This window comes from Scomber japonicus, chromosome 11 (genome assembly GCF_027409825.1).
Source record: "Scomber japonicus isolate fScoJap1 chromosome 11, fScoJap1.pri, whole genome shotgun sequence".
NCBI classification, from domain to species: domain Eukaryota; kingdom Metazoa; phylum Chordata; class Actinopteri; order Scombriformes; family Scombridae; genus Scomber; species Scomber japonicus.
Window position 1 is genome coordinate 5,397,084 of NC_070588.1, and position 13,056 is coordinate 5,410,139.

The 13,056-nt window shown below is 39.6% G+C and overlaps 1 protein-coding gene across 1 annotated transcript in view; it reads right to left on the reverse strand.

The window, feature by feature from the left end:
* LOC128367754 (collagen alpha-3(VI) chain) overlaps positions 1–13,056 on the reverse strand; it is a 112,157-nt gene that overhangs the window by 8,706 nt on the left and 90,395 nt on the right. The window contains exons 4-27 of the mRNA XM_053328387.1: positions 10,351–10,962; positions 8,907–9,520; positions 6,792–7,392; positions 6,003–6,611; positions 5,523–5,857; positions 5,358–5,436; positions 5,101–5,246; positions 4,919–5,011; positions 4,760–4,813; positions 4,514–4,585; positions 4,346–4,372; positions 4,213–4,257; positions 3,973–4,026; positions 3,817–3,879; positions 2,804–2,869; positions 2,648–2,701; positions 2,527–2,562; positions 2,372–2,434; positions 2,066–2,128; positions 1,713–1,775; positions 1,298–1,360; positions 759–809; positions 525–560; positions 200–262 (exon numbers count right to left, since the gene is read on the reverse strand). Of these exons, the coding sequence (XP_053184362.1) occupies positions 200–262; positions 525–560; positions 759–809; positions 1,298–1,360; positions 1,713–1,775; positions 2,066–2,128; positions 2,372–2,434; positions 2,527–2,562; positions 2,648–2,701; positions 2,804–2,869; positions 3,817–3,879; positions 3,973–4,026; positions 4,213–4,257; positions 4,346–4,372; positions 4,514–4,585; positions 4,760–4,813; positions 4,919–5,011; positions 5,101–5,246; positions 5,358–5,436; positions 5,523–5,857; positions 6,003–6,611; positions 6,792–7,392; positions 8,907–9,520; positions 10,351–10,962 (3,962 nt within the window). The remainder of the gene's footprint in view (positions 1–199; positions 263–524; positions 561–758; positions 810–1,297; positions 1,361–1,712; positions 1,776–2,065; positions 2,129–2,371; positions 2,435–2,526; positions 2,563–2,647; positions 2,702–2,803; positions 2,870–3,816; positions 3,880–3,972; positions 4,027–4,212; positions 4,258–4,345; positions 4,373–4,513; positions 4,586–4,759; positions 4,814–4,918; positions 5,012–5,100; positions 5,247–5,357; positions 5,437–5,522; positions 5,858–6,002; positions 6,612–6,791; positions 7,393–8,906; positions 9,521–10,350; positions 10,963–13,056) is intronic.

The window sequence follows — 13,056 nt, forward strand, 5'->3', positions numbered from 1 at the left end:
GAATAAAAATAGCCAACATTAATGCACATGCTTATTCAACTCACTCACTGCCAAGAATCCACAATATATTTGAACCAAAACATCAAAACCTCTAGAGTATCATGCTTAACAGGTGTCCAGTGAACAAGCTGAGTGTTCAAGGACTAGCATTTAGAATATACTCATATTAACCTAAACTAAAATAGGTCTCAAAGCTTACCCTCTGTCCATTATTTCCTTTACGTCCAGGTCCACCCTTGGTGCCGGAGTCACCAGCTGCTCCCTGCAGTGATGGAAGTAAAGACAATCAATGAAAATGAGGATGTAGGTCACTCGTGAGCAAAAAAAAATATATATATATTTGATGATTTTGGGTTTCTGACAATTAGCTGCTTTTCCTTGTCTTACAAAAAACGTGCATTCATTTTTTAAATTGTTTTTTTGGTATTTAATAGACCAAGCAATTAGTTGATGAATCAATAGTGAAAATGATCGTTATTTGCGGCCATATTTAGGAATATTTAAGAGTTAGTGTTTTTCATTACCTTTAGTCCTGGGAATCCTGGGAAACCTTCATCACCCTGTAGAGAATCCATACATACTTTAATTATTATTATAGTTGTCCCACCGAATGAGTCTATACATGTCTAAATGTTTAAATGAGCCAAAGCCAGGGCAGTCTTCATAATACTATTCAGTAGCATTGAAAGGGTGTGTGTGTGTGTGTGTGTGTGTGTGTGTAGTATAGTTAACGTTAACCTTAATTAAAATTCACTTGCCTTTCTTCCACCAGGCCCTGGAATACCAAACCCATCTCTGCCATCTCCACCCTATAAGGAAATGCATACAAATATTGCAGGACTCGTGTTTTTCTTCGTAGAGTGTTAATTAACTCATCTGCATGCACTTTTGGTAGTAAAAGAAAAACAAAAACAACACCCCACCACCACACCACCATCCCATCTCCCTCTTTGTCCCAACATAATAGTGTTATGTGATACTATGCTTTGGTATGCTTTAAAGACAGAATACATGGGAGAAGGAAATAACTATAAAAATACCAATTATTACATTAAACACATCACATATACATTTCCAGATAGCCACAGCCAGATAATTCTTGCTTCAAATCATCCATGATGGTGCAATGCAAACAATAGCTTCTTAAGCTTGCAGCCTTAAATCTTAAATCTTAACCTTCCATCCAAGGTAATTATTTTTCCTAAGAACAACTATCAAGAAGATAATCACCCTTCGTATCATTTTCACCAGTTTTACAGTATGGTACATGCTTAAAAAAAGGTGGTTTCATTCTTACAGGCTCTCCACGGGGGCCAAGGGGTCCAACAACACCTTTAGGTCCGGGATCTCCTGGCTCTCCCTACAAAGACACAGACATAGCCATATACAGAGAATGAGACAAAGACAGAAATAATCAAAGCCTCAGAGAACTATGTCAAAGCTTTAAATTAAGAATGGAATATTTCTTGAAGCTATCAGGTCAGTCTCAGTAGAGATAATTAGGATCATATGCTTTTTTTCCCCTTCTTTTTTGCAGTAGATCTCGAGCGGAACCTTGATGTTTTCTTATAGTGCTTTCATGTTTGCTCAAATAAGCTACATATGTGTGCCCAGTAATGTGAGAGAGCTAGGCTTAGGCCAGTGTGTTTATAAATGAAACACGCCTGTTATGGAAGAACATAAGCCATGGCAAATTTTGTTCCACTCAATACCTTGCGACCAAGACCGCCTCTTCTGCCTTTTTCTCCAGCGGACCCTGGTTTACCTCCGGGACCCTGGAAAACACAACATCAGGACATAAGAAGATATTCCTTTACTCACAGTAAAGAATATTGTGCACATGACTTTCAGCAGGTTAAACCAATGTGTGTCCCATTGCTGCTGCAATGTGTGGTAGGCACAGTGATAGTTTGTTCTATTTCTGCATTGCTTTTTTTTTCTTCTTTACATTGATTTAAAAGTGATGCTGGTTTCACATGTGCTTTGTAAATATACATGACTACACTGAGTTATTATGTGTTCAGTACGTGACAGACAAACAAAAAGATTTCAGAGGTTCACTCACTCGGGGTCCCGGGTTCCCATCTTCTCCTCTGGGTCCGGGTGCACCATTCGGTCCAGCTGGACCCTTGAAAAACGACAAACCACACAGAAATGATGAACCAGTGTCTACCAACCCTTGAGTTAAATGAACACACTTTTATAGATGTATAAATAGTCCAGTCACAGTCCAGTCAAAACAATGTGTCATATGGTAACTGCAGCCAAGAAAAGTGTTAACAGTGAATTCCTATGACAGCATTTGCTATGCTGATGTTTTGGCAAGTGTATTTGTAGATTGAATAAACCCTGAAAAGAGTGTCAAACTTACTCTTGATCCTCCAATACCAGGTTCTCCCACTTCACCATCAGCTCCTGGCTTTCCAGCAGTTCCCTTCATCAAATGCAAAAAGCAAAATGTTAAAATTACCATAATCACTGCAATAAAAATTAAACACTGAATGTTATCACTTAAAAATAACTTACAGCTTGTCCAGGTGCGCCTCTTCTGCCATCATTTCCCTGATGAAGTCAGAGAATAAATATAGGTTAATTTAAAAAACAGTGGAAATGAGTATACAACAGAGATAATGTAAAAATCATTTACCCTTCTTCCAGGTTCTCCAGGTGTTCCCTTCTTTCCATCCACACCAGCCTCTCCCTATAATTTCAGAACAGACATTTCAGTAAAATAAACTATTACAAACATAAACAGCCATGTTGAAATGCTTAAAGCAATACTATGTGTGAAGAGAAGCATTACCGCTGGTCCAGCATCACCAGGGTCTCCTTTAGGTCCTGCTTGGTTGTTATTCGGTCCACTTGTACCCTATAAGACAGAAATTACTTGTTCAAATTCAGCAACAGTCACAAGCCCTGAACAGAATAAATGAATGGCTGAGGGACAGTTATATACATCCATATTCTCATATACTAAAGGATCAGACACCACAATTTACTATTAGTCATTGTTGAAAGGAATGAGTAGTAACTTAGATTAAGAGTAATTTAATGAATCCACTGACATACAAAGACTAATCTAAACTGGTAATTCATAACAGGTGATTAGTAACAACCCGCTTCCCTGATTTTCACACTATAATGTACTGATTATGCATACTAACAAATTCCAAAAATACTCAAGTAATGCATAACACCCCTTTATAATCAGCTGAGAACACATTCACGTCCATGTTTAAACCCATACTAAGAGATTTTTTGTTGTAACAAGTTGCAAGTGCAACATTAACACAACATCACCCTTTAAGCTCCTTTGTTGAACTTGTTAGCAAATAGTTGCTTATTCCCACATACAGCAGTCACAAAGCAACATTATCATTCATTTAGAGTTGTATTTTTGTCCACCTGGTGAATGTAAGTCCAATATCAACTCTATTTTAGCTTTGTTTCTGATCAATACAAACTCTTAAGGGAAATATCTGCTAAAGACAGTGGGGTTTCAGAGATTTTCTCTGAAGACGGCTACCTGCTGCAACCAAAAACAACACTAAAAGTACATAAATGAACCACAATAGTAAAGTTGCAATCGCAAAGCTGAACAAGGTGGTAAAACTTGCTATTATGCTCTGTAAAGCCACGGGGAGCTGCAGAGTCGCCGCTAATTCTCTGTAGGTTCATCACTATGAGCCACACCTGATATTACTGACTTCATTTGATCCATTGTTATTATTACAAATATTGACTATAGTCTCTTTAAAGCAATATGTGATTAATTTGGACATTAAATGGCATTATAATCTGTTCAAGAAAACTCACAGGGTCTCCTCTGATTCCCGTATCTCCTATGTCTCCTGCTTGTCCTTTGGCACCTTTAGGACCCTAAAAGCAAATACAATACTGAGTGAGCATTATTCAGCACTAATACAATGACATAAGAATAGGCTGAAAAATGGAAAAGCTAAAATCACTCACTCTTCTGCCAAAGTTTCCTCTTTCTCCTGGGGGTCCAGCCACTCCACTTTTGCCCTGAAAACATTACATGGATACTACTTGAAGCCCAAAATAATGAATGAGCAACAGCATGTTCGTATGTCCTTTCCACATGAAATTAGTGGAACTCACTTGACACACTGCTACTTACAACAATAATATTTTATGATGTGTTAAAATTTCATGACTGAATGAGAAAAAGCAAATATAAAACACACTTACCTCTTCTCCATTGATGCCATCAAGGCCAATTTCTCCAAGTTCACCCTGCAACATGGTAGCAGTTGGTTAGGTAGTCAGTGCATTAGACACTTTTATCTGATAATAAGGATTATAGAAAGAGGAAAAAACTCACCTTTTCTCCTGAGTATCCACGGGAACCCTGAACAAAGGTAAAGAATAATGTCATATTAAAACTTTCATTAAACATAATAGACAGGTAATCATATTTTCAACTTAAATTAGCAGATAGATAGATAGATATGGATGAGGTGAATGTTAAAAATAATATAAACGCCTTTACCTTGACGCCCCTTTGTCCAGGACATCCCTGGAAACCCTGAGTTCCATTTACACCAGGAGGACCTCTCTCTCCCTGTTATTGCAGGAAAAAAAATACAACAAAGGATGAAATCAGAAGGAATATGAAAATGTGGGGAGAAAAAAACAATGAACAAATGAACTGCTGTAGATAAGACTGTTTACAGCAAGAGCCTGCAGGTTTGTGCCAGATTAGGACCACACAAGTAAGCAAGGTAATCAAACTCACAGGTCCACCCTCATCTCCAGGATGCCCTTGGCTTCCTGGTAATCCTGGACCGCCCTGAAAGACAAAACAACCAAATTTTAGCTTCTGTTAACATTTCATTTCTATTAAAATTCAAGGGCTTTGAAAGAAAATGTATTTTATTCTTTTGACTTTGGATACCTTAGGCCCTGAAGTTCCAACTCCCCCTCGGTCTCCTCTGGTGCCAGTACATTTGCATGGCACTGCACAGCACTCCCTCTCTGCAATATTGTCCTACATAGAAAAAGAAAACAAACATGAAGTAATTCAATGGAAAAAGGAAGAGTGATGAAAGTGTTCTGTCGGACTGTTTATTAACTCACCAGTTCTTCCATTAGCTCATAGTCCAATTCCATGATATTGGTTCGTAGGGGTCTTGTGTACCTGAAACCTCGCCCATATCCCAATAATGAAACCTCCTCAAATTTGGGCACCCGCTCCATTCCGACAAGAATGAAACTGTTCACTCCTGTTTAGCAGATATAAGAGTCATGGGAATATATTACTCCTCACAGATTACTTATGGTTATGGCATTAGTGTAATTTGTTTCAGGGCAGTTTTTCTACATCATCTCCTTACCTGACAGTCGCAGCTCTTCAACTCGCCTTTTCATATCAGCATATGGCCCATCAAGGCCATCAGTCAGATGAATGACAACCTTCATGGGAGAAAAACCACATAGTTTAACACTTCCTCACATTTCCACAAATATTTTCAGTATTTTAAACTGTTTTAATAACCAACCTTCACAACATTATCCGGTCTGCTTTTGAACCTATTTGTGTAAGCTGAGATGGTCTTGCCATTGAGGACAAAGGGGCCACGATTGCGTAGGGCTTTGAAGGCCTCAATGAGCTCATCAGCATTGTCTGTGAATTCCAGCAGGACAGGCTCAGAGGCAGAGTCCAGGGCCAGCATGCCTACTTGCACAGTGGGAATCTGGCCTGATGAGCAAGTGATAGCATCCATCTTGGAAATCCTCCGCAGAATGGCATCCATCTTGCTCTGGAGGCTGGTTTGAGCATTGAAGATATTCTGGGCAGAAACATCAAAGCCCACCAAAACCTCGACGCTGCAGGCTGCAAAACAGACCATAGTCATGTGTCAAAAAAATCTGCATTTATTGTGTGCCACAGAAAACATCTAAAACTTTTAATCCAGTCACAAATTTGAAGTTGCTGAGGGAAAAAGTCCATTAGCAAGAAGAAAACATTTGTCTCTTACTTTTAGTAGGTTCTGCCGTACCAACACACAGCTTCCCCTTCACTTCATCATCCAAAGTCTCCAGGATTTGCTCATTCAGCTCTGAAAGCTCCTGAAAGGTGCTTGCCCGAGCCACAGTGGATGACTCGCTTGCTATGTTTTCTAACTCATTCCCAGTGTCACCCACTCCTACAGCAAAGATTCTAACACCAGTACTCTTTAGAGCAAGTGCTGCTGATTTGCTGTCACCAGATGAGCGTCCTCCAGTGATAACCATAAGGATCTGAGGAGTACCCTCATCCTTCCGACTGCCCTTTGCTTTGGTGAAATGAACATTTTGAACGTGGCGAATGGCATCACCAGTATTGAGTGTTCGTCCACCTTTGTAATCCGTTCGGCCAATAGCGCTAACAATATCTTGCCTGTTTTTGTAGGTGTTGAGGTAGAAGACATCAGTCACATCTGTGGCATAATGTGCCAGGCCAATCCTCAGGTCGTCTCTCTCATTGAAGAACAGATCAATCAGGTTGATGATAAATGACATCACTTCATTGAAGTTTTCCCTGCCCAAGTTAATGGAGCCATCCACCAAAAACACGATATCAGCCTTTTTAGGTGGAGGAAGGGATGCTATTTCAGACAAGATGAGACATTGAAGAGGACATGATAGAGAAGGGTGGGAACAAAAAAACAGAAAATGTGACTCATTAGATAATTAGGACATACTTAGGACGGTTGGTTTAGGGTAAAATCTGTATTTTTGTATCTGTAATATGGTCCAATATTAGGCAAATTATGGGCACAACTTACTTGGATCCTCATTCCAGATTGTGGGAGGCTCCTCTTCGAAAGTCCCACTCAACCTTGCAATAAACCTGTCCTTGATTGCTGGCAGGCCAGGGAATGTAGGAACCTGAAGGACATCCTCTGAGGAAGTTGAAATCTGGGATAGCTGCCTTGCGTCAGCACCACCAGCTCCAATACCAATGCAGTTGACCCTGGAGCCCTTCAGCAGTGGTCCATAGATAGAAACATCTTGGCGAGAGCGTCCACCTGTGAGAACCACAAGATGCTGGGAGGCCTCAGCCAGACGAACACCAGCAGAGGGTTTTAACTCATTCTGTATAACATACTCGATGGCATCAGCCAGATCTGATGACCGGCCACCCATCTGGCGAAGTCTTTTGATAGCAGAGATAACAGCTGGCTTGTTGTTGTGTGAGTTGAGAGAGAACTCAGTTTTAACTCTGTCTGCATACTGGACAACAGCCACACGCACTTGATCAGGTTGGACATCGAGTTGTTGGACAGTGTTGAGGATGAAATCACGGATATGAGCAATACCAGCCTGACCTGTATTGTCTGAGCCATCAATTAGGAAAATAATGTCCTTTCTCCCGAGATTTAAGTTCTTAACATCTGCAAAATAGGCACAAGAGACAGAGAAATATGTTCAATTGTGAAATATATAAGAAAAAGTATTTGTTGTTTATGTTTGTTAGTTTAGTTTTGTTTTTTCTTTAATTCTGTCAAATAGAATTGAATCCTAGAGCTTTGCAGTGGTGTACAGAAACTTTAACCCCCTCATCACCCATGCACCCTGAATCATAATTTTCAGTTGTATGAAGAATGAAAAACAAAGCTAGGAACCAAATGATAAACCCTGAGGTGTTTCTTTCTCATTTTTATTTTATTTTCTTTAAGTATAGACTCATGCTTAGTAATTATATGTGACACCAACATATGTCATATATTGTTTTTTCAAGTTAGGCTATTTGTAAATGTATTTGCTCATTTTGCATGTCAGTGGTACTATACATGTTCTAAGAGAGTTTTTATGAAAGAAAAAAATGTAAATTGAAAAACTGCAATTTTTATGTCCATATGTTTTAAATGCAGGACAAATGTATTCAAAGATGAATGGATAAAGGAAATTGTCAGTGTTTGATAGCAAGTTTTTTTTATACTTAATCTGCTCCACAGAGGTATATTCTGCATTCGCTTCCCAAATTGACACAGTAGGCTTGGATGGTATCACAGTATTACTATGTACCAAGGTATGTAGAAATATGATTTTCTACATGATATATGATTTTCGATACTGTCAAAAATAGAGGCAGAATGTAACCACCCCTATGACTACAATGTAGGTTGCAATGTGCAGAGTGGGAAGTAGGAAGTGAAGACTGCAGAAGAAGTGACTCAGTGTTTCTAACTTTAGCCAAAACATGAGCCATTCATCTCTTATGTTTTTGGTGAATGAAACTCACTAGACTTTTCTTTGTTTGAGCTTATATTCATTTTGTGGTCTTCAGTGACTTTGTTCCTAATGCCTATTTAGCTGTGTCTCCACTGTGGTACCTGATGAACAGGTAGACATAGTGTTAATTGTTTTCTCTCTGAACTTGAACCTCTACCTATGTGATCATACTCATAACGCATTTTCTGCACAACTAGCAGTTTGTGGGTCTGCTTGGTATAGGGTGCTTGACTGACATTGTTTTGCAGGTTGGGTGGTGTGGACTGGCTTTCATAAGGTGTGAGTATAAAAACTAATTGCATCACTACTAGACAATACTGTATCATACATGCTACAATGATCCCTATCACCAGCAGCTCAACTTTGAATAAGTAGGTGAAGGTATAGAGAAACAGATACCGCCAAAGCCCAAGATACAGGCATGGATGTTGCCTAAAAAAGACTGACTGTGTTATGTTTATTGAAGAAAAAGTCACAAATTTGATGATGATTATGAACCAAAAAGTAACAAGGTGCCTATTTTTTGTATGATTTCTAAGTGGATTTACTGATGCTTATACTTTAGAGATTATGGGGGTATGGATTGTCACACAAATTGCTCCAAAAACTGTATTGCTTTTAGTACTTGAAGTTAACTTATGAAAGTGTTTCTTACCTGGCTCCACAGGGGCAGGAACATAGCTACTGATGATATCAGCGGTAGATATTGTTTTGACTGAATTAATGAGCTTCTGCTCCACACTTGGAAGCTGCTGGAAACTGTCAACTGTATATACAAGTTCAGGCCTCAGGGAAATCTGTCTCAGTTCATTAGGGTCAGCATTCCTTGACCCAATAGCAAGAGGTGCAATGTAGTTTCTCTTAAGTTGGTCTGCTGGAGTGGATACATCATCTGAAGACTTGCCGCCTGTAACTAGGATGAGGAACTGAGGCACACCATCTTCAATGCGGCTTCCTGCTGACCTCTGGTAAATGTTTCTGGAGACCCATTCAAGAGCACGACCTGTGTTTAGACGGTTCCCACCTCTGCTTCGGAGTTTCGCCACAGCTGTGCGTACCTCCTCTTTGGTGGAGTGTTGATTCAGAAGAAATTCTAATTTTGCATCATCACTGTACTGTACCACTGAAACTCTGACTTTTTCCAGGCCTACATCCAACTTCTCCACAACTCTTCTTATCATTTCACGGATTGAAGCGAACTCACTACGTCCTGCTGTGGTGCCATCAATTAGAAACACGACATCTCTTTTTTCTTCTCCTGTAGTGACTGTTGTGATTACTGTTAAAAACAATGAAAACATAGAACCAAGGTATGAATACTAGCTACTGAAATCCCACTATATGAGGACATAGGGTAAACATCCCTATTTAAGCCCATGTACCATATAGGTCCACTTGCAACTGTCACAACAACATTTTCTCTGTGTGATGTTTCTTTTTTGTTACATAAATACACACTTTTTATTGTAATCCAATCAGATTTGTTGACATTCAGATATCGGAGTACGTGTGACATGTGCCTGCTGGTCACAGAAGAAGTTGTAAAAAACGTGTTTAGTTTAGCTTCTTCTGCATTGACAACACAGCAAAATGGCCAGTCACACACACAAATTAAGAGCTAAGATTTGAACAGACCAAACTTGTTCCATCCAAATTTGTAATTTCTTAGCTCCCAATAGCTATTTACATATTTATCAACAAATCATTAAGTGGGCTCATTTGGAACACCCAAGGGCTTAAAGGGTACATTAGGCCCATGCCAGATGTTTGACATATTTTGACAAATTTAACAAAAACAACATTACGAATTGGAATGAATCAATTATTGATCAAAAAGTGATCACATAAATTGAGGTTTTATATATTAAAAGTGGACTTGGTAGGCTTAATAGGGATGTTTACCCTATAGTATGACTGAGAAATCTAATCATGTAAAGAAAAAGTAATGTATAAAATGTTAATCATGATTTCAACTATACTTAGGCTGTGAGAATATGTTTAGGTTGTAAATCAGTTTGTTAGACATCACTTAATTACGTAAGAGTAAATACAAAATTACATACAATTATGATTATAAATTATGTAAATACTGTGTATGAGTAAAATTACCATCAATGGTTGGATATACTGGACGCATCCTGGCGATGTCATCATCTGACAACTCAGTGAGAGTGTTGATTAAGTTTTCCTGTACTGTGTATAGGCCAGGGAGGTCATCTACTTTGAAGGCAAAGTTAGGCACATAAGACACCACCTGGAGCTGTTGAGGATTAACATCCCTGGTTCCAATGCTGAAGGGAAGAACTCTAGATTGTTTGAGGGAAGATGCTGCACGACTGATGTCATCTGTAGAAGATCCACTGGAGACAACAATTAAAAACTGCGGTACACCTTCTTGCTTCCTACTACCTCGTCCTGCTGTCAGAACATCCTGACCGACAAACTCCAAGGCCCGGCCCAGGTTCCGTTGTCTTCCTCCCCGATGCCTCATTTCCTTGATGGCATTCAAAACACCTTGTTTGGTTGTACGTGTGTTCAGATACATGTCAGGCTGTGCTGAGTCACCATACTGGACCACTCCGATCCGGATCTTATTTTCGCCCACATTGAGACTCTCGACAACACGGCGGATGAACTCCTGGATGATAGGGAATTCCCGTCCAACACCATCAGATCCATCAACAAGGAAGACAATATCCTTCCGGGGACCCTGCGACTCAACTGAAAGAGAAGGAGAAAATATAATATTAACTTTTGTAGAAGAATTTACAGCTGCAATTACACAATGAGGTTTGATATCCTATAATCAAACATTGGGCTCTTGATATACAGTACAACAATGAGTGAAGTCAAATTTGTGGGCTGATGATGACTCTGTAGTCATTGTTTCCACAGTAAATCCCAGACTTCAATGATGAGCTAATGATGGCATGATTACATGACTTAAATTCTATCCTCTGTATTATAACTGCTTGTGTTGGTTTATAGTATATTTTTGTCACTGCAAGCTCTTGTATTTCAAGTATTCCATGTACTGTACCTATGGGCTGCAGCTAATTCTTCGGAAACAACCATCATTTGCAAAGTGGCTCCAAATATATCTGTGGTCCCAGAGTTTAGAATATGCTGCCAATGAAGGTAGGCTGAGCGACTCTTAAAAATGCCTACTTTGATTTGTATTTAATTCTATCTCTATCTTACATGTTACTTGCTATCCCCCTATGGTTGCATATTTGTTATTTACCAGCGATGCACAACACATTGAACACTGAAATCATTCTTCAATTAATGTAAAATGTTGCTTATTTCTTTGTGAGTTCAATTTTTTTTTTTTTTTCAATTTTTCATGTAATGCTCCTTTGAAGTCACATTTCATGTCTTGGTTGTCAGAACACATTTCACGACATCATGTGTTAGCTGCCCAGACTGCACAATGAAAAGAGAATGTAGAAAGGAATCATGAACATGAATGAGATTAAAAAGAGAACTAGCGATTGCTGGCAATGGAAAGAATTCAGGTCAAGATGTCTGTCGGAGTTTGTGAGATGAACACCTGTTGCCTTTGTCTTCAAGAATCAAAGATTGACTCAGAATCAAGAATGTCCTTGTCATTCAAAGAGTGCTGATCTTATAATTTCTTGTCATTGGTAACAGAATCATCATCATTTACAAGTGCAGGGATTTTAAAGGAGAAAACAAATGGCCCAAAAATTGTCGTGTGCTGCTTTGTTTGACTCAAACATATTTGAACCTCTCCCATCTGTGGATACTGATTAGTTGTAGATAACGGAGGTTGTATTTTCACGGTAGGAAGATGTGTTAACATACCAGGTAAAGTTGGTGATTCTGAGGTGAAGTCAAAAAACACAAATTCCATAGCCGACTGAAGTTGATCTTGGACACTGGGAAGTTCAGTAAATTCAGAGACAAATATAGCAGAATTGGGATTGTACGATATTTTCTGCAGTTCGCTTTGATCAGATCTTCTAGATCCAATTGCAAAGGTCACGACTCCCAGCTGTTTGAGAGCAGAAGCAGGCGCCTCAACACGGTCAAAAGACCTTCCACTGCTTAGCAATATTAGGATCTGAGGGACTTCTTCCAGGCGCCTGCTTCCGGCAGAGGCCGTGAAGATATTATCCCTCAAATACTGGAGAGCTGCTCCAGTGTTGAGGGGTCTTCCACCCTTGTGTCTCAAGCCTCTTATAGTATCAAGGATCTCACTCTTTGTTGAATACGTGTTCAGATAGAACTGGGCAGCTGGATCTCTGCTGTACTGAACCACTGAGACACGGTCCTTGTTGTCATCCACACTGAGTGTCTCCACTACTCTCTGGACAAAGTCTCTCATAGCTGGGAATCCAGCTCGAGTACCATCAGTTCCATCCAACAAGAACACAACATCCATTCCTCGTGACTTTCTGTCCACTGGGGAACACAATTTGAGACATATTTACCTTTAGTAGATAATGAACTATTGTGCATGTTTCAAGAACTTTCACTGATGTCCCAGTATTAGAAGTCTACTCTGTTAATACAGGCACAGCTGATTTGTCCCAAGTGGTACTGGATGACACAAACTCAGTAAATATACACTACAATACACTTCACTTTATGTCCAACCATGTTTTCGATGGAAAAACTTAACATTCTTACCAGTTACTGTTGGTGTCATGGGCGTGACCCTCACTAGCGCTTTGCTCATTACAGAGGAGAGACGTTCTTGGACAGTGGGGAGGTCAGTGAACTCAGACACAGATAGAGCGTAACTAGGGTCATACGATATCTTCTGCAGCTCTCTACTAGAGTTCCTTG